Genomic DNA, 26,676 nt, shown 5'->3' with positions numbered 1-26,676 from the left:
AGCTTCTTCGGGAAGTTATTTAAGTCACAACAAGTCAAAAGTCTCATCTATTTGAATAGTGGAAGGCACATATTTCTAAAATCGCTGGTAAAAATCACAACAAAATAGCATACTTCCGATCAATGATTACACTTGGTATGGACTGTACCATAACTTCGGTTGGCTAAGGTTAAATTGCGCTAAAAAAAATCACTATGCGCATGCGCATAGGCTAGCAAGCGCCTCACCCAAGCTCCGCCTCGAGAATCTTTCTACGGGAAGGCGGGGCTTTCGTCGATAGTACGGCCAATTGAACTTTGCATTCATCGCCATACGTACCCTAACGTAAAGTAAGTAAAAGCACGGCAGGAGGCGTGGGAGCTCTGTCCAATCGCATCCTCAAACGCGTGCGTGATCGGGAAACGCGAGGAAGTGTGACCAGAGTCCGCAGAAAGCCATACATGCGATTATCGGACAGTTCGGACAAATGGCGGGAGAGACATTTAGATCGGTAAGATAGTTGTCATTCAATCATAGTCGTTCTGTTCATGTGCTGGTAGTTCACTAGCCGACTAAATGGGAGATGGGGACCCACGTCCTTGTCCAGCCTGCAAATACAGGGCTGATCCTGAATCAGTGCGGTTAAGGCTAGTGAAAGTCTAAATGTCATGTATTTTAATACCGCAAGCTTTAAATCCTAAAGTCGGTGTTATTGCTGCATCCAGGTTTATTGCAATAGTTAACTTCGTTGTACTGTAAGATATGCGATCTGTCCTGCAGTCTACAAATCTGATGTGTAAGCAGTCCCTCTAAAAGGGGTTAACATTGCTATAGTCAATATACCCTATTTACTGCAGTTATTCTTTCTCATGCAAAACTATAAGAAATTAATAGGCATTCTTCCTTAAAAGAATGCAACGAATTTAAACAATAAAAATGGTAGATGTAGTGGACAAACAAAGAGTGTCATGGTCATTTTGTGCCTTTGAGTGCCATGTAAATGTGCTACGTGACTGGCATTTGTGCTATATCATAAGAGTGCTGTAAAGACATGCCCCAACCTCCTGAAGGTAGATTGTGGCTTTTTGGCAAACTATCATCATAACCTAGCAACCTACCTGTTTCTGTGGAGTTGTGTATTTTAAGAACAAAGGTCTGTGTGTGGGACATTGGCTTCAGCTTGATTCCTGGATTGTAGATCAGGGTTTTTCTCTTGAATTAAAGGGCTTCTATTAGCATGTTGTTTATCATACTCTATAGAGACCTTTAAACTGGTGCTTGTCCCTGACATGTCCACAAATCAACCAGTCAGAGTAAAGACAATTTGTTCTCGGCTTCTATAAACATCCGCCTCTTTTTTACAAGTTTTCTACATGGCCTTGACGGGAAACCCTCCTGTTTGTTTTGTTTCAAAACAAATCTCACAGATCATCGAGCTATTTTTTACAACATTGCAGGTGTGATGTTAAACGGATAGGTCTCCCAAAAATCTACTTTTTGTGAGTTTTTTTTACGCGGTTACATGACGTTAAACCTGTTAAGAGAACTTCTGGTGTCTTCGGAGCACAAATGAAGATATCTAGGTGACATCCGAGAGATTTCCAGGCCTCCTCATAGACATCATGATGTCAGTTTTTCCCAAGGTCCAGAAAAGTACTAAAGACATCGTTAAATTGGTCCCTCCGCGCATAGTGGCTCAGTTGAATTTTTTAAAGCGACGAGAAAATTTGTGTTTTTGAACACAAAGTGAGATATTTTTGAAGAATTTAGGAACACAAACTGTTCTGGGGCAGTCAATGATGTCACAGATTGGAAAATTGCGTTGAAAATTGCATTGTGTGCTCTGCCCATCTAGCGTTCAACTTGGTTGTGTGCTAGGAGTGTGATTAGAAGCGGCACCCTCTGGTTACATGAACGCGTGCCAGTAGTCAGTAAACAATTTCAGTCAGTAAGAGTTTTTATTATATAGTTATACAGGGGGAGGGTAAATAACACTTTATTTAATAAGCAGACTTTATAGAAAATCATTCAACCAGACACACAGAAAAGCCATTTTTATTCAGAAAAACAATATTCTGTTTAAAGAACATCCTTATAATAAAACCCCGGTTTTACAGAGATGCATTTTATCGGCTTACCTGCAAATGTGTTTGGAAAACCGTGAAATGAATGAGCTTCAATGCAATGTTTGGAACTATAGAACCCTTCATGACACAAGTTACGTCCGCATAACATTCTCCCAACGGATGTCTATGCAAGTGTCAAAACTTTTCAACGGCTCTGGACTGTACTATAGAGGGTCTATACTGTATGTGCTTCTCATCATCACAGAGGGGACATGATATAGTTCATACTAGTTAACACTAGTATGAACTATACTGCTACTATATAGTTCATAAACCCTGATTTAGACACAAAATTTTAACGGGCCAAATACATTTTTTTCTTCTTCGGCTTCAGTTAAGGTTGTGCCGTCGTCATTTGTCTCTGATTCGGAGATGTCCTCAGTTTCTAGATCCCCAAGTGCCTAAACAGTGTTTTTCTTCACACAGGTGAGTGAGTTTGACTAATTCGGTTTTGTTTTAAACAAGACAACAGTGATGCTGAATGGGCTAGTTGCACAAGATGGGGCCGGTGAGCCTTTGGGATGCCAGAGACGGACTAATTTTCGGTTGAAGAACACTATCGAGTTGTTTTGGCTTAACAAAGTATTATTGTCTTTCTTTTTTATTTAAAGAAACACCCATATTTACCACATTTTTCTTCACGGCTCTGGAGGGCGCCATTACCGCGAGTGACTTCCTGTTGGATGCTCCGCAGTTCCGTCTAGTATGTGTTACTATGTTGGAGAACGTTACTGATAATGTTTCATAATAAAGTTTCTCGATATATTTTGCCACTAAAGGTTGTCACAACAGCCACAGAAAGCGCAGAAAACACACTATTTTAAATGTATTTGTATGTAATATGTATGTTAACTTTTTCCCCGCAAACCTTTTTGCCAGCCGGCGCCAGAGTTTTTTAACATTTGGACTAAAGTTTTATGACTCACAGTACATTTTTGTATCGAATATATGGACAAACAATATATCAAATGGAAGAACAGAGTCTCTGCTTTTAAACAAAAGAAAAACAAATGAAGATTGAAGAATACGGTTTAAGATAACTTTGTAATGCCTAACTAATGGGATCTCGAGTGGTGAAGCGGAAGTCTTAAGCATCAGCCTTACGCGGAAACACAGGCATAATGGGTAAGTTCACGCATTCGGAAAACGGTGGATATGACCGGAAATTACTCTGCCTACTCTGACGTTCCAAAAGCTCACCTGCGCCATATTGTGAAACTAGCGAATTACTGGATCTTCTGTTATTCTTTGTTTAGGATTACTGCCGAACTTGTTTAAGAGCATCTTTAAAAAAGGGATTAATTCTTCTTCTTTAGAGTTGTAAAGAGTCACAGACTCTTTAGGAAGCTGCTGTTTGGCATCCCTGTTGGCGGGTCAATCGTGCTTGGGGTGGGATATGTGGTTTCTGAGCCCAGAGAGAGGAGGAAGATGAGAATATTAGCGGAGGGAGCCGGGCGTTTCTGCAGGTTTGTATCATGGGTATTCATTTTGTTCCAATTTACAAATGAGAGAGCATTTATACTTTTTGAAACAACACCCATTTTAAGGTTAAATTGGAAGGAGCTTGATAAATAAATACAACAAGAACCACGTTTCTCTGGTTTGCTGTTTTTAATATGTATATATATTGGTTTTTAGTAATTTGTTTAGTTTGTTGCATAAATTTGCAGTTTTGTGAACAATATTCTCAATGTTTCATCCAAAAAAAAATTCTGTCTTCATGTACTCACTCTAATGTAATTTCATACCTGTATAAATTATTTTGTTCTGATGAACACAGGGAAAGATATTTGGAAGAATGTAAGTAATTTTCAGTTCAGGGTCATTATTGACTACCATAGTTGGAAAAATGTAACAATTGTAAAAGGTGCCCCAGAACTGTTTTTCTAAATTCTTCAAAATATCTCATTGCTTATAATTGTTTTGAATATATATATATATATATTGAATGTTTTTTTTCTGGGAAAAAAGTCACATCACGCCACTCTTTGTTAGTTTGCACTGGCTCTCTATAGTCGCTCGCACCCAATTCAAATCTCTGCTCTTGGCCTACAAAACCATCACTGGTTCGGCACCCTCATATCTTCACTCGCTATTCAGGATTTGTTTCACGTCTCTGGAACAATCTCCCCTTGTCACAAGATCAGCGGATTCTGTAGGTGACTTTAAGAATCCTCTTTTTTTAAGAACATCTTTTCAACATCTGACCCATTAGCGCAGTCTTCTACTTATTCTCTACTTTCCTATCCCTGCTGTAGTAGGCTTACTGAGATCGGGTTTAAAGCTCCTATGCATTTTGTTGCACATATTGCTATTATTCCTTCTATTGTTTTCCTCTACTTTGTAAGTCGCTTTGGATAAAAGCGTCTGCTAAATGTATAAATAAAGTTTTAACTAGTCCAGCAGAAAAAAACTTGAACTTGATCTTATTATCCATTTTTTACTCTATTGCTTATCTCGATTATTTCCCATTCTATTATATTTTGCCCTAAATGACACCCCTTCAAATTATGTCCGTCTTCATAAAATAACAGTAGGGATGCACCGAATGTTTGGCAACCAAAAATATTCGGCTGAGATACACTGTAGATAACGGAGGCGTGGATTCCGAGCTGCGCATACATTCTGTAGCCTATTAGATGCGACTGTATTCATTTTTTTCTCCACTGATAAATCTTACTCTGACTAGGCGTAAGATTTAGTTTCAAACATGTTTGATGGAACAGGTATAAATTTTACGCTGCACTTGAGGTGCATTTTACGTCCAGACTAGTCTTACGACAGGGTATACATCCATCCAGCTGGTGCAACTGGCCCCCGGTTTGTAAATATTGGTGTTCAAGCAACCAATACCCTAACATCACAAGACTGCAACTGTGAAGTGATTTATATTCTGTACAAATGACTAAAATCAGTGCAGATGTCAGAAGTTTTCATAAACATTTTCCCTGTCACATCAGGTCGCTCTATGTCGGCCTTAAGATATCAGCTGATTATTGGTGGACGTCTAACATTGCTCTGCGGGGCATGGATGAGGTAAGTATCACATATACTACACCCTATATGCTCATTGCCTGGATGTCTAGTATAATATCCTAAAGAAGAAACTGTCCATTTGCCTGTAAAATGTCATTTATTTACCGATAGGAACTGTTGCAGGTAAACATGAAATTTGCATCTACAGGTGCAGACAACAAACCATTCATCTACTCTGTGTACCCACATATATTGAGTTCTCTATACCTACACATACCTATACATACACACGCTGACCACCTCAAACATTGCTTTGTCTGTCCCTCTTGCCAGAGCAGTCCAGATTATTCAGAGAGCATGTCTGCGTGTCATCAGAGAGCAGCCAATAGCATGGTGGAAGGAGCCATTCATAATGGAGGCTTGTATATTAAGCTGGGGCAGGGCCTGTGTGCATTCAACCATCTTCTACCTCCAGAATATATCCGTACCCTGCATGTGCTAGAGGATAAAGCTCTATACAGACGATACAAAGAGGTGAGAAGCTTCCGGTTATAAAGCAATTGATATTAATGTTGGGTTTGGCACTTGCTTCTTTGAAATTACTAGAAGGTTTTAGTCACATAACATATATTTCAATGTTTGTCCTTAAAGAGAGAGGTCAGAATCTGATTGTCAAACATAAAGACATAGTTTTATTAAAAGTGGAAATTGAAATCCATTATTTAGATTACAAACCTCATGCCATCGTAATGTAGGTGTATATAACTTCCTTTCTTGAGCCGAACATCTGTCTTTAAACCTCAACATCTTTTATATGTTTTTATTTCTAGGTAGATGCTTTATTTCAGGAGGACTTCAAAACAACTCCAGAAAACATGTTCAAGAAGTTTGACTATGAGCCTATGGCAGCTGCAAGCTTGGCCCAAGTTCACAAGGCTGAACTGCATGATGGGACACCAGTGGCTGTGAAGGTACGTTAGGTGCTTTAACCAGTATTTGCACAAACAATTAATTATTCAGTCAATGTTTATAGGTAGTAGTGCTGTGTTTTTTTTCTTTTGAGAGCTGTTTATGAATGTTGGGTTTATGTTGTGCTCAGGTGCAATATATTGATCTCAGGGATCGCTTTGATGGTGATATCAGGACTTTAGAGATTCTGCTGGACATTGTGAAGTTTATGCACCCTAGCTTTGGTTTCCGTTGGGTCTTACAGGTTAGTGTGTAAACTACAATTAACCAATCGTATACACTGAATTGTAATGTAATAGTTCAGAATATAAGCATGATAATAAATGTATGTTTAATAAGCATTTTGTCTTCTTTAAGATCCAATGTAAAATACAAATGGGACATGCAGAAATAACTGTGAAAAGAAAAAATTAATTGCAATAAACTTGTAGAGGACCAAACACTTATCCTTGCTGCACTCAATAATACTCAATTAATACAAACTAATAGCAATCAGATGGGTAGGGCCTAAATCATAAAAACCCTTGTCTATAAAATGGCAACATAATTGTTGTGTTTAATAGAAGGTTTGATTACTGCTGGCCTTAAAGGCCGTTGACCTAGAAAAGGCTCAGGACCTCTTCTGTACACAATACAAATACACCATACTGCAGAGGTTGTATGGCAGCATGCTGCTATAATTCCAAATGTAGCACAAGTTGTTTTTACTGCTGGTTATTGTTATTTGAGACAATAAGAATATAGTTTATTTTTGTGTTTCCCCACAATGCTTAAAGGACTTAAAGGGAACGTTAGCCCAAGAGCTGGACTTTGAGAATGAGGGCAAGAATTCTGAACGTTGTGCGGAGGAGCTGAAACACTTTACATTTGTAGTTGTGCCTAAAGTATTCTGGGATTTCACCAGTAAGGTAAGAACCATCATATGACCATAAAATGTTTTTGTAATTTCTTATATACATGCAGTAAATAAACTGTATACCATGTTTCCGTGTCCATGTAGAGGGTGCTTACAGCTGAGTTCTGTACAGGATGTAAAATCAGCAACATAGAGGAAATTGAGCGTCTAGGACTAAGTTTGAAAGATGTGAGTTTAATGTTATTATTAAATTACATCCAACAAGTTTTCTGTTTAAAGTGATATCGATGTCACATCACTTCTCTTGCTGTTTTCAGGCGGCTGATAAGCTTATTCGCACATTTGCAGAACAAATCTTTTACACAGGCTTTATTCATGCTGACCCTCATCCTGGAAATGGTAAGATTATTATATGTTTTGTGGTATTGTGTCTTATTAATGCTTTTATGTTTATTGGGCAGAGAAGAATAAATGCTGGTATTTTGATTATTTTGATTCTAAGGTTAAAAAAGAAAAAACTAACCTGAGATAGTACTATAGTAGTAGATCTAATGATGCATATCAGGGACATATTTCACCCAAAAGTATTTTTTCATAGCAAAAATGAAAGTCTGTATTAGGCTCCTATTTTTCAATTATCTAATCATATCTAATCTCATAAATGTGGAATAATAATACAATTACCTAGACATTTCATTGCAAAATTCCCATGTATGTTTCTAATGTTCAGTGCTGGTAAGAAGAGGTCCAGATAAGAAAGCAGAGTTGGTTCTGCTGGATCACGGTCTGTATGAACACCTCAGTAAAAGGTATGTGTCTAAATAAAAGTCAAAATCATTGCACATGTGTGACAGAAGGTGAAAGGTAACTCTCTATCAGTGACAGAGTGGCTCTGTGTCAGCTGTGGAGATCCATAATCCTGCGTGATGAAGCCGGCATGAAGAGATATGCAAATGAGCTTGGCGTCAAAGGTAAAGCACCTTTTCCTTACAATAATTCTTGATATAAATGATAGGGCTTGAACTTGCCTATGTATAAGATTCTAAATTCTAATACATGTTTTACGATCTAATACATACATTTGGAGTTTAGTGAAGGTGGTAGTCTAGCAAGGTTCTTCTGAAGCAACCTTTTAGATTTTTAACCCAAGGTGAACAGACCTTTACACGTGTACTACAAACAACACTATACTCATAGGACCTTCCGCGTGGAGAGTCCATGACAGATTCACCATGTAAGAATACACAATCCTTTAACAGTTTATACATACTTCACACATATTATACACCCAAAGAGAAAAGGTTAGTCACCTTCTTATAGCATGGCACACATGTAAACAAGTGACATGAAACACAACTGTCAAAAAATGTTAATAGCTTGTTTAATAACTCCGTGTACTATATAATAATGTTGCCAGCATTCATACTTGTGTATTCATTGTGTCTTTGTGGAATCGTCTCAGAATACCTCCTGTTCAGCGAGATGCTCCTGCAGCGGCCAATCAACATGTGGGATGTGGGCCTGGGTAACATCCTGACGCGAGAGGAAACGACTTACATGCGTGACATGGCCATGAATCGCTTTGACAACATCATGCAGGTGTTAAAGTCAATGCCTCGGCCCATGCTGCTGGTGTTCAGAAACATTAACACGGTCCGATGCATTAACATCACTCTGGGGGCTCCAGTCGACCGATACTTTGTCATGGCCAAAAGGTAAGAGACTCCAGCTACAGTATATGTTTGTATAAACCGTATACGTCTACGTTTGTTGAAGTTTATTTCAGTACATAGTTTAGTGTTCTATGAGTCTTATTTAGGGATCAGTGGGTAGGACAGAAAATGATGTGGAAAGAGACTTTCGAAACCACAAACTTGTTATAGTAGTAAGAGTGATGGTCAGTTACAGCACTGATAATTCATTGTGTTAATGATCTGATTGCTTTTAGTGCTGTGAGAGGATGGGGGAGAATACAAGCGAATGACACCAGGCTGCTGCACAGACTGTCCATCTTCCACTGTGTCTGGTCGTTCTGGGAGAGCGTTAAGTTTGAATTCGCTTTAAGGTACCGGGGAGATAAGAATCATCATGTTTTTAAGGGACCGTATACTACACATAATTTTACTAAACTAAACACTATTTATAATTTGCAATCTTTTTTGAAGTAGCCATAGCTGCACGTAACTGTATCTGGTCCAGAACACACGTATTCAAATTGTTACAGTGTGTCTGTAGGAGTAAATATACAGTTGTTTTATCCATTGTAGTTTAAATCTTTTACCTTATTTCCCTCCAGATCAGAGATGGCACTTATCAGCATCACTCGCTCTCTGCTTCAGCTTCTGTCTTACTGTGGTATCATGACGCTGGACCAGGAGGTGTATCAGTATATGAAATGAAGCTCGGTGACCACATACCTCATTACTACTCTTACTTCAACACAACTGTGTCCCTAAAGGAAAAGTGCTTTCAGTGGCTTCACGCACACAATACTATTTGTTCATTTTAGTTTTTTTATTGCACACACAAACTTGTGTACAGCCCACAGGAGCCAGTTTATCTCTGTCTGCTTGTACATCTTTACTATGACATAAGCCATAATAACAAAAAACGATTTCAATATTTATGAGATTAATTTACAGTATTTTAATGTAAGGAATAGAGATTTTAAGAATGAAGACCTAATATTACAGAATTGCTTTAATCGGTTAAAATTACAATTCAGTGCTGATGCATCAAAACACCAAGGATTTGTTTTTATCCTTATTTAGGATTTATCTAAATCCTGCACATCTGAATCCTACATGAATAAAGCTGCTGGCTCGGCATTCTTTTTATTGTAATATTTGTTTTCCTAAAAACACAGTTGTTCATGCTATTTACTATTCTTATAACACTACAGTTTTATTATTATACTTTTGACCTTTAAAAAAATTGCTGTGGTGTGACTGAGTTTTATTGTAAAAAGCCTGTTATAAGATTATAAGATGTTATAAAAATCTCTGCTGGTCATAATGCAAGCCAAGATAGAAACATTTTAAACCAAATGGAGCAGCACTGACTTTGTGCTGTAAAGCTTTACAGTTTGTGGGATTTGAGTCGTCTCTTATGAAACTGGTGGTGTAATCTTCAGCAGTTCTGGATTTTAAATATTTCGGGGTTTTTTTTATTACTTTTTATTGTGATGATTTTTAACATTTATGGTCTCATATCGTGTCACACATTTTTTCCTTACAAAATATTCTGTGATACTTCCACTTATCACAAAAAGAACAATATTACAATGTTTTTGATTTTCTATCAAAAAGTGACATAAAACATAACTGAAGAAATAAAATCTCCAGGACACATTCATAGTGAGATAACAAGCTCTTCAGAAGTGAGCAGTTACTCTGTCAATCTCCAGAAGATCTTCCAAGATCTGAAACACAAATACAATGTGAATGTTGTGGTCACAGCAGGTGATATGATGACAATGAATAATATAAGCTTCTGAAAAATATTGTAAATTATATCAAAATATTATTAATAAAATGATTTCCACGTTAATGGTGTTGCTTTCTGGTGATATTTCATGTCGGACATGCTGAAGAGCGTTACTGATGCAGTTGACATTGCAGCACTTACGATGTCTGACGTGGTGCCAATCTTCTTGGCCAGTTCGCTTCGCTCCATGGTGCTGAGGTACAGGTACTTGTTCAACAGCTCTCCATCTAGAATGTTCTTGACTGCATTCTGCAGTGTCCGTCGGTCATAGTGCAGCATTCTGAGGTGAAAAAATAAGAAATACTGAGAAGGTACAAAGATTAAAGTCCCCGTGAAACAGAAGTTGCAATCGTTCTTCATTTTGTATTCTACATTTCTGTAGAAACATTTTTACATTTCTAAGTGAAACGGAATTGAGAAAATAGTGGGTGTGGCCTGCATTTTCATTGCAAATTATTCGATGTATAAAAAGAGCAGTTACGTTTTAAAAAATTATATTCTCCGCCAAAGCCGTCTTACATACGTCAATTAAGATAACTGCCACAGGGAAAAATCTAAATGAAGTTATCATTCCTATGCCCTACTCCCTTTGAAGGACAGATACCTTTGAGTTTAGACATAAGGTAAACAGGGCATTGCGTGACATTATATAGACGTTTGGTATTGCATTGTGTCCGTCAGCAGATGTCGCTGTTTTAATGGCATAACTTTAAAAAGACTTTCAAATATGCTATATAATTTTACAGATAACTTTTACATTTGTAAATGGTATGCAGTCGGAGAAATCTAGGCATCTCATTCATTTATCTGAAGGTGGTTTCATCTGCTTCGGATCATAAGTGCTATTAACAGACTTCAGTACCTGAATGCTTTTGGGTTGAGTCCGGCGTGGTGCGGTAGCATGATGGTAAGAGCATTCTGCAACATCAGCAGTCTGCGGTACGTCTTCTCTTGCATGGGCAGAAGCAGCCCGACCCCCCCGTCCAACGTAGCTGCATGGAGAGAGAGAATTAAACTGCTGCGTTCAGAAACAAACAGGTTTAACGTGTCCTGGGCAAGTGAAACACTGATGCCTCAGTGGTGTATCAGAAAAAGGTCCGCTTTGTTTCAGATCGTAATAGTAAACTAATTCTGGAAGCGAATGATTAAGCTACCGCTTTAATGTGTCAAATAATTACTGTCGTTTTCTTACAAATTCATCATTTAAGGAATTGTTCACTTTCAACATACATTTTCATGATAATTTACTCACCCCTGTTGTCATCTAAGATGTTTATGTATTTTGTTCTTTGTCGAAAAGAAATGAAAGTTTTTTGATGAAAACATTCCAGGATTATTCTCCATATAGTGGACTTCAATGGACTCCAAACGGTTGAAGGTCAAAATGACCGTTTCACTTTAGCTTCAAAGGGCTTTACACGATACCAGATGATGAATAAGGGTTTTATCTAGCGAAACGATCGATCACTTTCTAAAAAAACTAAAAATGTATGTGCTTTATAAACACAAACGTTCACCTTGCTCTGTTCTGCAATCGTGTTCGTTCGCAACTTCACGTTATACTTAATTACGTGGTAAAGGTCACGTTTGATGTAGGTGGAAGTACAGACTCAGTGTTTAGAAGTTAATCGTGCAAATTCTAAGTCATACGCCGTTTACAAAAACGGGTGTAAAACAACTATGTCGGACGATTTTGAACTTTGAGGGGAAGATGAGATGGATTTTTTGCCCTGCCCTACCAATGTCAAGCGTGACCTTTTCAACGTAATTATGTATTACGTGAAGTCGTGAGTGTGCTTCGCAGAACAGAGCAAGGCAAACATTTGTGTTTATAAAGCATATACTTTTTTTTTTTTATTCGCTAGATAAGACCCTTATTCATCATCTGGTATCGTATAAAGATACATTTGGAGTCCACTATATGGAGAATAATCCTGGAATTTTTTCATAAAAAACCTTAATTTAAGGCACAAAAAAAGAGAATGACCCACACAGGTAAGCTATTTACAATAAACGCTGCAGTATTTCATGTAAAAATAGGAATTGTAATTTTTCGTTTCACTGGGACTTTTAAATTAAAGCCTGTGATCAAACTGAGTTGCAAACTTTTAAATTGAGAATGATTAAAACAATCTCTACATGTGTAACATCTGAATGTTCCCCCAGCCAACGGCTAAGCATTTTGCTACGCAACACTCACCAAACCAGGTGATTTGTTTGTTGTCCCAGGTGAGGGATTTCTTGCTGGCGGTGTCCACAGTGCCACGGCAGGGCATCCTCCAGAAGGCATTCACGTTAGCGCCCACATTAAAGTCTGCCCTCCGCAGTAAGCGCATGCCGCCGAAACTCTCTTTAGCTGAATACAGTGACATAAAAGATGTGATTTCTGGCACTGTAGAAGACCTACAAGCAAAGCTTTAAAGTGATAGTTCACTCAATAATAAAACATCTGCCATCAATTACTCATCCTCTTGTCATTTCAAACCTATATGACTTTCTTTCTTCTGTAGAACACAAAAGAAGATATTTTGAAGAAGGTTGGTAACCGAACAGTGTTTATAAAGGCCTCCATTTACTTCTATTATATGAACACAAATCCAATGCAGTTGAATGGGGGCCAGTTAACAACCTTTTCTTTTGTGTTCTACGAAGAAAGTCATAGAGGTTTGAAATGACTATAAGTAAATGATGACAGAATTTTTATTTTATTGGGTGATCTATGACTTTAAGGCACTACCAAATGAATCAAATACCTTCAGGCAGGTACATGTAGACCATAAGGTTTTTGTCTCTGTCTGAAACTGAAAGAGGACAAATCATTAAAGCCTTAATTGTAGTTTGTAGGTTATTTGTAGGTTATACCGGCGGTATCAAGACTCATACCCAAAAAACCAAGTTGGTTATTGTCCACCATGAACTCCACGCTGTAAACCTCTAGGGGCTTTGCATCCTAATGGAGAAAAACAATGTAAACTTCTACCCATTTAAAAGCGATCTAACAGCAATCTATGGACTGTGGGTGGTACCCTGCTGATGAGAGACAGAGTCTTGCTCTCCTCTTGGTAGCGCAGCAGAGAGATGCTCTTCATGACATCAGCGGCCAGGATGAAGTTCTTGATGCTGTGCATCTGGTGGATGTAGAGCTGAGTGTCGATGAAGGCCATGCCTGTCAGATCATTGTCCTTAAGACTCCACAAAAAGATCTGCATACACATAAATCAACTGTCACTAATAGAAACATAAACTGATGAATAGAGGTTAATTCATAAATTTTTACAGATTTGTATATATTAAGCAACCATTCTGACTGTCATACACATTAAGACTGAAGAAGTTGGCAGCCCAGATGCACTCAGCAGCCGTGGATCTTATTACCCACTGAATGATAAGGTGTTCGTTTTTTACCTTCTGTCCGATGGCAGACATCAGGTATCCACTGCAGTGACAGAGAGCAGTTACAGGTCCCTTCTGCTCTTTTTCATAAAGCACTTTAAACTTATTCTTGGTGAGCGGCTGACCGGGCTCCGGAACCACCTCGATCACATCCAAAATCAAGATCTGCGGATAAAATCAGAGTAGATGTGTCACCAGAACACGCAGAAACATGCGTTGTGTGTGGAGCGTTTGACTGTAAATGAAGAGTGTATAATAACTCACTCTGCCTCTGCATGTGACCTCCTCTCCCTGCGTGAGGCAGGTACCCAAGGCCACATATCCCTTCAATCCCGATACGGTCTCCTGACTCTTCAGCGCTACGGTCTTCATGCACGTCACATGCTCCCACTCCTCAAGGTCAATCCTGAAGAATACATTTCAACAGCATCATACAGACTGAATATTACGAAGGGCTGCTAGGTGCCGTATGGGGGCTTCTTGCTGTATTTTATAAATCAGCACAGTTGTGTATTTATGATCCATACTGGGAATTGTGTATTAATCGTGAGGTTCTTACTGTGTGTTTGGAATAGCCTCCCAGCTGACCGGAGAAATAAGCTGAATAGAAAACTTGTCCTGTTGAGGGTGCATGTAGCGCTCATCTGAGAAAACAAGACACCTCATAAGGTACCCCAGCGGATCAGACTCATTCCTTCACACATACAAACAGAAACAGTGTCGCACCTCTTTCAATGGTCTCAAATTCTTTCTCTTCTCCGGTCATCCTGGGGATACGTGTGCACTGCTCTTTAACACTGCTGCACACTGCGTACACCTGAAACACGAACATTAACAATGAACGCACACACCTGAAACACAGAGTAACAGTGCCTCGGGAACCGTTGAGTGCAATTTTTATCGTAATATATACTTATCCTCATGACATTAAAACACTCAGGGGTCTTCAACAACCTTTCTTTGAGGGAAAGGCCAGTTTTGACCATATCCTCTTATTCTTTTATTTATCTATTGCCCTTTTTTCCTTTAATATCTAGCCTACTGTTTTTGTTGCTGCTACTTATAGGTCATATATTTAAAGATTCAATCAAAGATTGCATTCAGTATTTGTGCCTTTTCGTGATATTAAATTAAAAGGGATATTGTCTTATTAATGCTATTTTATATTCCTTGATGCATAAGTTTACCCAAAAATATTTTTTTGTTAATGTAGTATCCCCAGCACATCCAAGTTGTGGGTGGCATTGTTTTGTTCATGAATATATTTGGTTAAATTAATGAAAGTCAAATCAATTAGCATCTTATAAAGCGAATCAATTGATGCGTGCAAGAAAGTGAACGCTGTATTCGCGTCTTCGGGTGAATTCCAATCGCATTCATGTGCAACACGCACTTAGTAGGGGAGGTCCTTTGAAGTGACAGTTCTGTAGGGAGATGGACAGCTGTCTTTGTAAATATAGCCGTTTAAATCACACATAATGAATGCAGAACACAGTTTTGCCCTTATTTGAGACAACCGTTCACTTGGTGAACCCTTCCTGCAGTAACTATTAAGAGCACAAGATGCGTTTTGGAATGCGTCCTTTCGCATGTGCAAACCGACTGCCTGTGGCTGTGGATTGGCAAATATAACAACGTAAATAACTTTAGGTTTCTCACAAACCTATCAAATAGTCAATAAATTTGTTATGAACCACGGGATTTACTTGTGCAATAAATGTAGCAGCGTTTTGGACTTTCAAAGATGTGGGGCCTCAGGATGTGCGTTTCTGAAAGCACACTGTTCTTAAAGTCTCTCCACTTATTTGAAATGTTAAGGCCTGCGGGCCGCCAGTTGACTAGCCCTGCCCTGCGGCTTTGAACTAAATTCTGTGTTCTTTGGAACTATTTTGTCTGAGTTTTGAATGAACAACAGGGTTAGAAAATAAAAATGACTTATCGATGAAAGCGCTGTAATAAACTTTACCTTGGATTCCACGTGGTAGGTCACATAGTGGACGGTGCACCGGAGCGGAATCTTGCGAACAGGCCAGGGGGCATCATAAGAGAGGTAGGTGGGTAACACGCTGATTCGCAGTTCACCCTGCAAGAACACACATGTGATAGGTGATAGTTCATTCAATTCAAGTTTTTTTTACAATGGTGCATTCTTTCAAAGCAGCTTTACATAAAACAAAAAGAAAACACAAAAGAGAAATGAGTAATGAGTACAAATAGAGAGGACCATCCTAATAAAAGCTATGTTAATGGAAGTTGCAGAACCTTTTGCAGAAGTTAATATACTTCTAATGTACTAATATATCAGCAGTCTCCCGGTGAGCAAGCCAACACAGCAACAGTGGCAAGGAATAAAACTCCAATGATGAATAAATGGAGAAAAAACCTCTGCAGATACCAGTCTCAACCAGGAGGGCTAGTGCTCCTCTGACATGTTGCAGTCAGTGAATTATTATTAAAAGTTACTGAGTAAATGTTTATTATCATAGTATTAGCACTACTGTCTTTGTATAATATTTTAATATAAAAAGATTATAGTGCTTCTTAATATTACTACTAATAATTATAATATTGTTATACATTTTTTAATACAATTCTAATTCAAATATTACTATATAAGGGATACTAACTGTTTTTGTTTGGTTGAGACACATTTAAAGTCGTTGTAAATTACTCTTGCGATAGCATTAAATCAATATAACTGAAGGGGTCACTTATTAAATGTGCTGTGTGTAATTTTTGGGATGATCTATTGACAGAAATGCAATATGATACACATAACTATGTCTTCAGAGGTGTATAAAGACCTTACAAAATGAAGCGTTATTGAGCTGTTTCTATCTACATACACTGCGGGTCCCCTTGCATGGAATTGGCTGTGTTGTTTCTACAGTAGCTCTAAACGGACAAACTGCTCTTCTCTAATGAGTATTTTTACCTGTTTGTTGAAGTAGAGGAAACCCTTGGGGCAGTTGATATTGTGAAAAGGAGAGAAGGACTCAATGGCGCCATCTATTGTCATGGGGTGCAGACGCAACGCCCCGCGAGAGGTCACCAGCATCCAGTGAGGAGAGGGTCCACAGATGAACACCTGACAAACACACAAAAATCTGCTCTTACCTAAAGGAAAACTGCCTATTGCTTACAAATTCACATAAAACTCTTACATGCCATGTGAATCATTTATATGATAACTCAGCTTGCAAGCTGACTTCTATAAGTGGTATCATAAAACACAACCTCAGTGAGACATACCCCTGAATATCCCGAGATGTCCTGAAAGTATCTAAACTTGGCCACGCGACCCCTGACACCTAGAGACTCCTCCCCATCGGCTTTCTTGTCTTTCTTCAGTTTGGATCTCTTCTCTCTAAGGTTAATGTTATGAGGCATCTGAGCAGAGGAGAAAAAAGTCATTCAGACATCAGAGTAAACCTTCATTTATTTAGGGCAAAAGTAACTGCGGTTTACCTTCTTAAAGCGCACTTTGAGGTTACTCTGAGTTTGCTGCTGGTCGTATGGAAAGGCCTCATAGATCAGAAGCTCTTGATCAACATGCGCCTGTTAACATTTGATTGAGAAATGTATTTATTTTGATTAAAAGCTTCGTTCAGGACTCAAATAAAACATCAGGGAAGTTCCTGTGATAAACTCACTAGCAAGTAAGGACGGCTGTGGTTGTAACCTAATGACACGAGAGCAACTTCTTTGACCAATGGGATTTCTCCTTGCCTCGTCATTTCCTCCTTCTTCAGTTCTCCCTGAGTAGCCGACTGGCTAGCAGAGCTGTCAACCAAAACACGCTGACCAACAGGGAAATTCTTTACCAGGAAAACCAGACGCCAGTCAGGGAGCTGGTGGATCTGATAAAATTATGACAAGGTGTTTAACCAGAGAAACTACGAAAGTCACACGAGGGCGAGCAATAGGAATATACAGCCATGGAAGAAATGAAGACACAATATCAGAGACAGTTTTCTAATTTTAAAATGAACTATTTATTGGTATAAGTTTAGGTAAAATTATAATTTTTGTCCCATAATGTAAACTCCTAACAATATTTTACCTCTTGTTTCTATTTGCATTTTTTTGCAGAAAATGAAAACTGGGGAAACAATAACAGAAAACATGCTCTGTATTTTTTTTCAGACCTCAAATACTGCAAAGAAGTTAATATTTACTTTTAAGCAATACTACAGTAATATTTGGACGTGTATTTAGGAAAATACACATTTAGACATTTTTAACCTAAGCAAAGCGAGGAGCATATAAAGAGTTCCTAATGTCTTTCAATGGCAGCTGTCAGTGTGAAAACCTTGTCCGAAGTTGTTTTTGGTACATTTGTACATGAATTCAAGTGGGATTGGAGTTTTTGAACATCGTTGGCAGTGAACATCGTTCAAATTTGTAGTTCGGTTCTTTTGATTACTACGGTTCAGACTGGCATTTTAACAGCGAACCAAAAGATATCAAACCTAACAGCTTACTTGAAAAATCGCAAAGCTTTTATGATTTGTATTTAAAAACGGAACTTACGGCAAATCCAAAACAATGCTGTGGTGGGTTATCAATGCTCAGTGTATGCCTGCGCATATGAGGATATTTTTAGCAAGCCGGTAACTGGCAAAGACCATGAAGACTCACTGAGTGTTTAAAGCAGTCAAAACAGCGCAAGCAAAGATCTGATAAAAACTCCTTTTATATTACCAAATCACTTGATTTTCGAGTCGTATACTGTTATCATTTCCTGCTCTTGGTCCATGTTGCGTTCGTATTTTGACCGTGCCAGAGTTCGGTTGAAAATGGACCGAGACCCATCGTTTCAACTGGCTCGGTCCGCTTGTTTGGTGCGCACCAAGGTTCGGGTGGCAGCGTTCACATTGACACAAATAAACCGCACTAACAGGCTAATCGCACCAGATTACCGGAAATGTATGCGTTTTCTATGTGTGTGTGTGTGTGTGTACCTCCATGACTCCGTTCTCTCTGACCAGCAGACACCAGTGGGAAGGCTCCTGTTTGTTTTGAGCACTTTGCTCTCTTCCTGAGGTCATCCCTGCAGAGCCGCGGCTCTGCTCCTCAAAGGCGCTGCTCAGAGGGTTTGACTCGCCATACAGCATCTCCTCCTCATCGTCCATCGTATTACTGACAAACACATAAAGTAAAATCAAGCACAAACCGCAAGAAGGACATGACTGCCAGGGACTTGAGACATTTGTGATTGGTCACCTGATGTCCTGGATGATAGTCTCCGTCTCTGATTGGGTCCTGATTACAGTTTCCTCTCTGGTAAAGTTGAGAAAGTTGACCTTGTTCTCAGTGGTGAACATCCCGCTGACGTCACGGAACGCACATAAGGTAATAACACGCGATTGCTGTAGAAAAGTACAAATGAATGCTACCCTGCTATGAATGTGGCTCAACAAGGTCTGCATTTTATAAATAATAGACTGACCGTGTGGATCTGTGGCTTCTGCAGTGCCAGTCGGCTCTTGCCCGTGTAAGAGTCACTCTTCAAAACAAACATGGTCACAACTCCCTCTGCCGTCATGATGACCACATATGGGTCGGCCACAGAGCAGTGCACTATGGGAGAGCCCAGGTCCACGGGGATGAAGTGCAGTTGGGTCACTGAGAACAACAGCAGAAGAAACCAATTAAACGAGAGACAGGTGAAGGAATGTAAACTCACTGAATGTACTCGTGTGGTTTCTTACCTCCCTCCAGTAATCTAATGCCCATCGGGGACACCTGGATGATGTATTTATTGTCCCCGATGTTGCCTGCGAACACAGTGGGACCCTGTGTGGCGAAACCACTGGTGTCCAATTCCATAATTTCCTGTCCTGTCTGCAAGATCTGAACACCCGGCACGACAGATAGAGTGGAAACACATTGAGTAACACAACAATAATATGCATGTTATGCTTATTGAATCAATTTCTTAAAGAATTTCTATTGGTTGAAAGCAGCCAATAAGAGAACAAGAAAGAGTGTGCTATGCTGTACCATTGTAGAGTCCTCTCTGCTGAGGATGAGGAAGCCGTGCTTGTTCTTGTCATCCTCAGCCGCGGGCTGGGGTTTCGATTCCTCAGGAGTTTCACTATCGCACTCTGTCGGAGACTACAGAGAAAGCTTTTAGCTGAACAACAGTGCCATGTCCTGAATAATCTTTCACAGTTAACTTTGAGATTCTCTCTAGGCTATTGATGAAAAGGGGAGGTACCAACCTTTTCGGGTTTCTCATCACAGTATATAACCGTCCACATGTCATGGCATCCAGGAAGTTCAAATGTTGTCACCACCTGCGGTCTGATACTTTTCTATTGAACAGCAAAACCAATATCACAAGTTTAACATTCACAGCAAGTAAACAAAATATTTGATGTTGATAAACGTCATGTGTCTAAACCTGCATACATTGTACAACAGTAAAACCCTTTCAATATCCTTAAAATAATTTGTAAAAATAATAATAATCATTTGGAATTTGTAAAAAAAAACAGATTACACTTATAAAAACAATGATGACTAGGTAAAGTAATAAATCCAGATTTAACAAATTCAAATTTTCAAATCGGGGACCAAAATTACAAAAAACATTTGTTAAAGGGCAACCAACAGTTATAAAGCATCATTCACTACCATAGTAGGAATTTTTATATAATTTTTTTGGTTCTGTTGAACACTAAAGATATTTTGAGTAATAAAGGAAAACAAACAGTACAACATCTTTTCCTATAATGGCAGTCAATGGTGCTTCAGGACTGTTGATTGCTAACATTATTCCAAAATATCTCTGTGTTACACCGAAGACATTTTTGGGTGGAGTTACTCTTTAACAAACAATGTCTCAACAGCACTTATAACCTACCAACTGATTCATAAGCACACTGTGAAATACATGAGGGCTGCATAAGCAATGGTTCCTCTGTCTCTCGGGTGTTTTATAGGCCTTTCCAACCATCTCTAAGACAGCCCTGGTAAAGCCCAGATGTCACTGTTGCACCTGCAGCTGGCCTGCGGCAGACGAGCCTCACCGCCGCAGGACAGCGTGCTGTGCGTCTCTAGTTTACGCAGACATGCGCGTACATGCAGGGATGGAGTGGGGAATCCACAAACATCTCCCGAGGACATATAATGGGTACACTGGGATACCTTTTTCGTAGAGTGAAATAATCACACCTGAAGTACAGACAGAGCTCCGTTCTTGCCATTACCCGAACATACCACCACCTCCAGGTCTGGCTCTAGATTACTCTGAAACTGATAGCAACACATATTATTAACTAGATATTACTTCCTCATAAATAAGAGCGGTACTTTCCAGCACAAAACTTGATCTCATGACACAAATTTGTTATCAAGCCACTCCTGTGCAGGTTGTAGGCTGCTCAGAGCACCTGTAAATGCATTGCTATGCTATGCTGTTGAAGTATAAATCTCTTTTAAATCTTTGTATATGATATCATTTATGTAGCGCGATGTCATGTACTGCTGATTGTCCAAATCTCTAAATGACAATGTAAACAACAGTAACATTAATGCTTGATTTACATTTATTCGCGGTGTGCCTCACGGTTTAGTTTTAAGCCCTTTACTCATTCAAGTACAGTAGGGAAAATTAGAGGTACCTCTTCAGACAGGAAGGCTGGTTCACCCATGGAGGCACTGGCACAGGGTCCAATGTTCAGTATGCTATCACAAACCTGAACACAAATGTCAGATTATCTATTATCAAAAGATTCATTTATTAATGAGACTGCCATCACATTACCACACTGAATAACAATTTTTAAAAGGATCATACAGTATATGTTTAAGGTGTTTTTGTGAACTAAATGTGTGTCGTGGTTCTTTTGTGGCGAGAACATGATCCCACCTCGAATGAGGGGTCTCACCTCAAATGAGTATGTGGCCAGCTGTGTTCCTGACTGTGCCTCACTCCCATACACCTCGATCTCATCTAGCTCGTCGGGTAAATTAACCTTACCTAAACATAGCGAAACACGTGTAAATACAAGCACATATATGATGGTTATGTACAGGCTATCACTTATCTGCACTGGAGAACCAACCAGAGGTACCCCAGTGCAAACCAAAGCAGATTTTAAGAGGATTTTAGAGGTGTTTTACTTGGAATGATCTGAACACTACCTGTCCAGTTTGCAGAGGAATCTACACGTTTCTTTTTATTTGGGGGCTCTTCCTGTAAGACAGAGACATTCACCATATGACAATACATCACAATGAAGTTTGCCAGATTCAACAAAATTAAAATAGAAATGAAAAAACTAAATGAAATGATACAAATATGTATGTCTCAATCTTATGTAGTGTATGGTCATGAATGCAGTGATGTTTTTACTAATTCAATACTGTTTTATACAATGTATATGTTCAGTAAAACGTATTCTCATTGACACACCTGCTTCTCTTTGTCTTCGTTCTCTTCACCCTCTTCGATCGGGGTCTCCTGCAGTTTCTCAGTGTATTTGAGCAGCAGTGAGTTGCCCAGACGAGAGCCCAGGAACAGATATCCCAGCTCCAAAGGCATCATCTGACAATCAGACATACAAAGTGAGTGTGTGCGCATGTGCACAATAACAGAAAATAAACCAATAAGAAGATGCTAATATTATAAATTGATTTAGTTTCTTTGATCACGTACACATGTGGTCAGGACGCTGGCGGCTGCTTTATCAAAATGGAACGCTCGTACACTCCTCATACCGTCGGTGATGAGCGTCAACACATAACTGTACACAAAATACAACACTCTGTTTTATATTAGAAGTTTACAACCCAAAATCCATACTATAAAACATGGTGTAAAATGACATCACGGTCACTTAAGCCAAAAACCTCACATTTCTCCTCCTTTGAGAGAGATGACCATCTTGTCAGAGGTGATGAAGGCTGCTTGAGAGCAGTCGAGTGTGATCCTCATCTCGTCCTGTGACCCTAAATGACAGATATGGAAAGACAGAACAAGAATGGAAAGATCAGAGTGAGTCACATCGATATCACACTATTGATATATTGAAATGGAGCTTACTCAAGGGAAAAGCTGTGGTGCCGCTGGTCTGACTGTTAAGTGACACTCCAAAAGGTGGAACACTCTGATTCAAATAGAGTAAAGAATTCACAGCGAATACGACAACTCCACCTAAAGACAAAACACACACATACATAGACAAAACTACTGACAGATCAGCCAATAAATATTTTTATAGCACAGGTTTTCAAGTCAAAACACTCAGATGTAAAGCATTATGTTGTGTATTAAGGTCTCAATTAAAAGGTATGAAAAATATTTTGTTCAATGGCGTGATAATGCCATGTACTGCAATAAAGGGAGCTCTGGGCAGCTATCACTGCAGCGCCCGGGGAGCAAACGGGTGTCAAGTGCCTTGGTCAAGGGCAAGTCAGTCGCTACCTTCTGGCTCTGAGAATCGAACCGATGACCTTCTGGATACTTCTGGTCCGACTCTCTAACCACTAGGCCACAACTGTCCCCATGTGTACATACTGCATGAATGAATGCGATAAAACAGCAGTATGGATGGAGCATAGGAGTAAGCAGAGGTGAGGGTCTTACCGATGGGCTTGGGCACAGCCATGACCTGATTACTGTCAAAGGGCAGATTAGTCAGAGACCAGATGACGGGATGAACCTTCTGCATGATGTTCAGAGAGATGGCCACGATACTGCACGTGTCCTGACGCACTGCTACACGCCTGACCACAACAACACATTTCACGTGAAATGATCAGCTTGTGATTGTGTAGTGGTACATCACTAACACACTGAAAACTAACAATTTATGTACAGGCTTGAACAGGAAAGCTCATGTCATTAAGGGTTGAGTATTAAATGGATAATAAGTTACCCTGGCCATGTCTGGTTGGGCTCAAACAGGATGAGCAGTGTGGGCTCATAGTAACCGTAGAGAAACTTCATGTCAATAATGTTCAGGAGTTTCTCATCCAGCTCACGGACATCAATGATATAACTGGGTAGGAAACTAGACCTCTGACTGGAAGGGGAACAACATTTTCATTAGAAGTTAGAGACAAGCTGCATTCACTATGCCTTGAAACAATTGCTCGGTGCAGAAACATTGATAACCATTTTTGAACAAATTGACTTTTTTTGGAAAGTACTCATTCATACCCCTCCCCCACTATCCCCTCCTGTTCATCGGTGAGTGTGTCCTTTTTAAAGGGCAGAACCACCAAGCGGGTGCCATACACGAGCATCACAGCACAGCGGTTCTCTGGGTCCACGCGTACCATAGGAATGTGCAAATTCTGCACAAAACCTTCCTGAAATTTTACAAAAAAAGAGCGATCAAAACACTCATCGCCCAAACATACAGATACACAGAAAAGTGTCCCAACAAGTTAATAAACACGGTACACACTTTCAGTTCTGGCTCTTCAAAGTAATGCAACGACAGAGTCTTCAGATCATGTGTGCCGGGGTCATACTCCACAACAGAAAGCTGAAAAGACAAAACGGATACCATTCATCTTTATACATGCCAGCATTGGACTGATTTAATATATATAAATGGTTTTCGATTTTTGATGAGAAAGCAGATGTGATCCGTCATACTTTAGCATCTTTGAAGCTTAGAAGCAGAGCATCTCTGTTGGTCCCCACGAGCTGCACGCTGGCCATGGACATCACATTTCCAAAGAGAGAAAAGGATGCCACTTGTTCCAGCTTCTCCTTGCGACTCTTGCTATCTGCAATATTATCATTGAAAAACGACATGTCAACAAAGGCACAACCCATCTCTCATCTAGGCAATGCTCGAGTAAAAGTCAGAAATCAATAGTCTTACCGGATGACTTCTCCGACTTTGAAGTGCTCTAGAATGTAACAAGAACAAAAGAGTCTTTTATAAAGGGTTGCACATGCTGTATCCTAAATGTATGTTTCATTTATGTCTGTCAGACAAAAATCCTATTGGTGCACGATACAATACAAACACATTCACAACGAAAGAATGAAAGTAAAACATTTACCTCGACATCATAAATGATCCTGTAGACATACAGTTGAGATGTTCCTGCCACCACCAGGTTCTTCTCTTGGCTGGAGATGAAGTTGCAGTAAACGGCAAACTCCACAGCTGTGGGCGGATGAGCCTGACGGTACACTGCGTACATAATGACCTGCTCCTCTCAGCACCTGATCACAAACATCATTACAACATTACATCATCTCCGAAGACACAATGATCGCTTTGCTTTAAAACACTGTTTACAAACTGTCTGCAGCACTGTGTGTTATCTGGCTAGATAGCGTGAACTCTATTGAAAATGCATCAAACATGCAGGCGCTGCTTTATGTTCGCGGATCTATTGTCACACATCTGTTGGCGTTTTCTTTGCATTTTATTCATCTCAAGCTTCTTCTGCTACTATGCTAGCTAGCTGCAATTGGTCGAAAGTGTACTTTTTAGACAAACAAAGTTGAGTATGTTGATTCGGACATACCGGACGATACTGAATAAATACCCCGAATGACCCGTTTGCCCACTGGGTCTCATAAAGACGGATATGACACTTAAATCTCAGCGCATTATCAGTACATTGGACAGTGCCGCCGCTTCATTCATTACACATCCCAGCATGCTAATCGTCAACAGTGCGACGCTGATATGTGTCCGGAATGCGCAAAACGAGCAACACGCGGTTCCCGGCTTGATTTCATGCGGCGTATGATTTCAAATTTACGAACACAAAATACTATTTGCCGTGTTTAAGACTCATAAAAACATGTTTACATAATGTTTTTTTCTTATACTGGCAACATTCTATAAACACAAATGTAAATAATTTGGTGAAAACATAGTGTGCTTTCCTTTACAAAGGAAATGTAGCTTTATGATGATTCAATTCGGTTGTCTTTAAGGCATTAAAAACTATAAACATCTGAAATGTCTGTACTATAAACTGCTTCTAGCGCCCCCTAGTTGTAGGGTATGTCTTTGGTTAAAATGTTGTTGTAAGTAAATCTTTTGTATTTTGACTGCATGTACATCCTTTCATATTCACTGTTGGGTGTAATGGATTAGTGAAATTAAATAACTTTGATTTGAAAAAGGAAAAGGCGTTTCTCCTTTTAAGAGACATGATGAATCCTTTTAATCAATTGAAGATATGGATCGGAGGCAGAAATGCATTGATCTCCAAGGAGTCCAGAAAAAGTAATCTGTGATTAACATAAAAACATGAATTGTGCATTTAAATGTCTTTTGCTTTCAGAGGATTTATTGGTCAGGGGATAGGACTCCTTATCATTTTCCCCAAGAGTGTGTGTGCGCGCATTTCTCTTTTATCCAACATTACATTTGAAACTGTCTTTTTTATTATTAAGCAAAGAGTGATGACAAATTACAGCCTGCCACGGACCGGAGGAGAAGAGAACCCGGGGAAACAAGAATCAGGATGAGGATATTGTACTACCAAATTCAGCCAGCTGTGTAAAAGTTGTGAATGACCATATCAGGCTAAATGTTACTAAATAAAGTAATTTTCCAGTCTTCCATTCTGAAATAAGAAATGTTCAAAACTGAGGAAACTGTAGGCTATGCAGAAACCATTGTGCTTGTGCTAAAGGTTGAACAAAAGGCTTCTCCTGCCAGACATTTTTCACAGGCCGTGATAAAATGTTTAAGCTCACTTTGTTAGATAACATTACGGTACATCTTTAGAGTTTCCATGACTTCTTCCCCTCCAAATGAACAATGCATTTGATTGTCTTTACTAAATAGGTTTGTTTGTAGTGTCACGTCCACATCTGCTAGGCTTTAGTCCATCCCCGATCTGTTCAACCAGCAAAATCAGGAGAACTCTCAGGGCTCTAGTTCTAGATTT

The 26,676-nt window shown here is 39.4% G+C and overlaps 2 protein-coding genes across 4 annotated transcripts; one reads left to right on the top strand and one right to left on the bottom strand.

Annotated features, from left to right (window-relative positions):
- The first annotated feature begins 47 nt into the window (after positions 1 to 47).
- Positions 48 to 10,453, top strand: adck5 (aarF domain containing kinase 5). Of its 3 annotated transcripts, XM_079484517.1 has the most exons (15): positions 48 to 490; positions 2,440 to 2,531; positions 3,422 to 3,571; positions 5,066 to 5,141; positions 5,415 to 5,615; positions 5,912 to 6,052; positions 6,181 to 6,294; positions 6,827 to 6,958; positions 7,051 to 7,134; positions 7,224 to 7,305; positions 7,637 to 7,715; positions 7,786 to 7,877; positions 8,369 to 8,621; positions 8,855 to 8,971; positions 9,203 to 10,453. In XM_079484517.1, exons 1-15 carry the CDS (start codon positions 467 to 469, stop codon positions 9,303 to 9,305), a joined length of 1,740 nt encoding a protein of 579 aa, XP_079340643.1. In that variant the 5' UTR covers positions 48 to 466; the 3' UTR covers positions 9,306 to 10,453. The 3 variants fall into 3 exon arrangements, with proteins under 3 accessions (XP_079340643.1, XP_079340644.1, XP_079340645.1); XM_079484518.1 differs by lacking the exon at positions 2,440 to 2,531 and having other exon boundaries at positions 266 to 490; XM_079484519.1 differs by lacking the exons at positions 48 to 490; positions 2,440 to 2,531; positions 3,422 to 3,571 and having other exon boundaries at positions 5,069 to 5,141; positions 5,420 to 5,615; positions 9,203 to 10,452.
- On the bottom strand, positions 9,848 to 25,490 carry cpsf1 (cleavage and polyadenylation specific factor 1). The gene is made up of 38 exons (XM_079484516.1): positions 25,294 to 25,490; positions 24,820 to 24,985; positions 24,636 to 24,663; positions 24,404 to 24,537; positions 24,210 to 24,290; positions 23,960 to 24,111; positions 23,676 to 23,822; positions 23,384 to 23,523; positions 22,841 to 22,951; positions 22,653 to 22,746; positions 22,454 to 22,541; positions 22,211 to 22,342; positions 21,940 to 21,991; positions 21,684 to 21,775; positions 21,417 to 21,491; positions 20,968 to 21,048; positions 20,013 to 20,105; positions 19,792 to 19,905; positions 19,500 to 19,641; positions 19,238 to 19,413; positions 19,012 to 19,157; positions 18,750 to 18,927; positions 17,439 to 17,645; positions 17,254 to 17,343; positions 17,038 to 17,175; positions 16,721 to 16,873; positions 15,752 to 15,868; positions 14,512 to 14,602; positions 14,345 to 14,429; positions 14,050 to 14,191; positions 13,798 to 13,950; positions 13,419 to 13,595; positions 13,276 to 13,342; positions 13,146 to 13,193; positions 12,593 to 12,748; positions 11,255 to 11,384; positions 10,534 to 10,672; positions 9,848 to 10,327 (listed from the first exon to the last, which is right to left on the bottom strand). Exons 2-38 carry the CDS (start codon positions 24,961 to 24,963, stop codon positions 10,280 to 10,282), a joined length of 4,341 nt encoding a protein of 1,446 aa, XP_079340642.1. The 5' UTR covers positions 24,964 to 24,985; positions 25,294 to 25,490; the 3' UTR covers positions 9,848 to 10,279.
- Positions 25,491 to 26,676: the final 1,186 nt, after the last annotated feature.

This window comes from Barbatula barbatula (genome assembly GCF_947034865.1).
Source record: "Barbatula barbatula genome assembly, chromosome: 21".
NCBI classification, from domain to species: Eukaryota; Metazoa; Chordata; class Actinopteri; order Cypriniformes; family Nemacheilidae; genus Barbatula; species Barbatula barbatula.
Note: the sequence above shows the minus strand (reverse complement) of the source record. Positions and strands in the feature narration are given on the sequence as shown.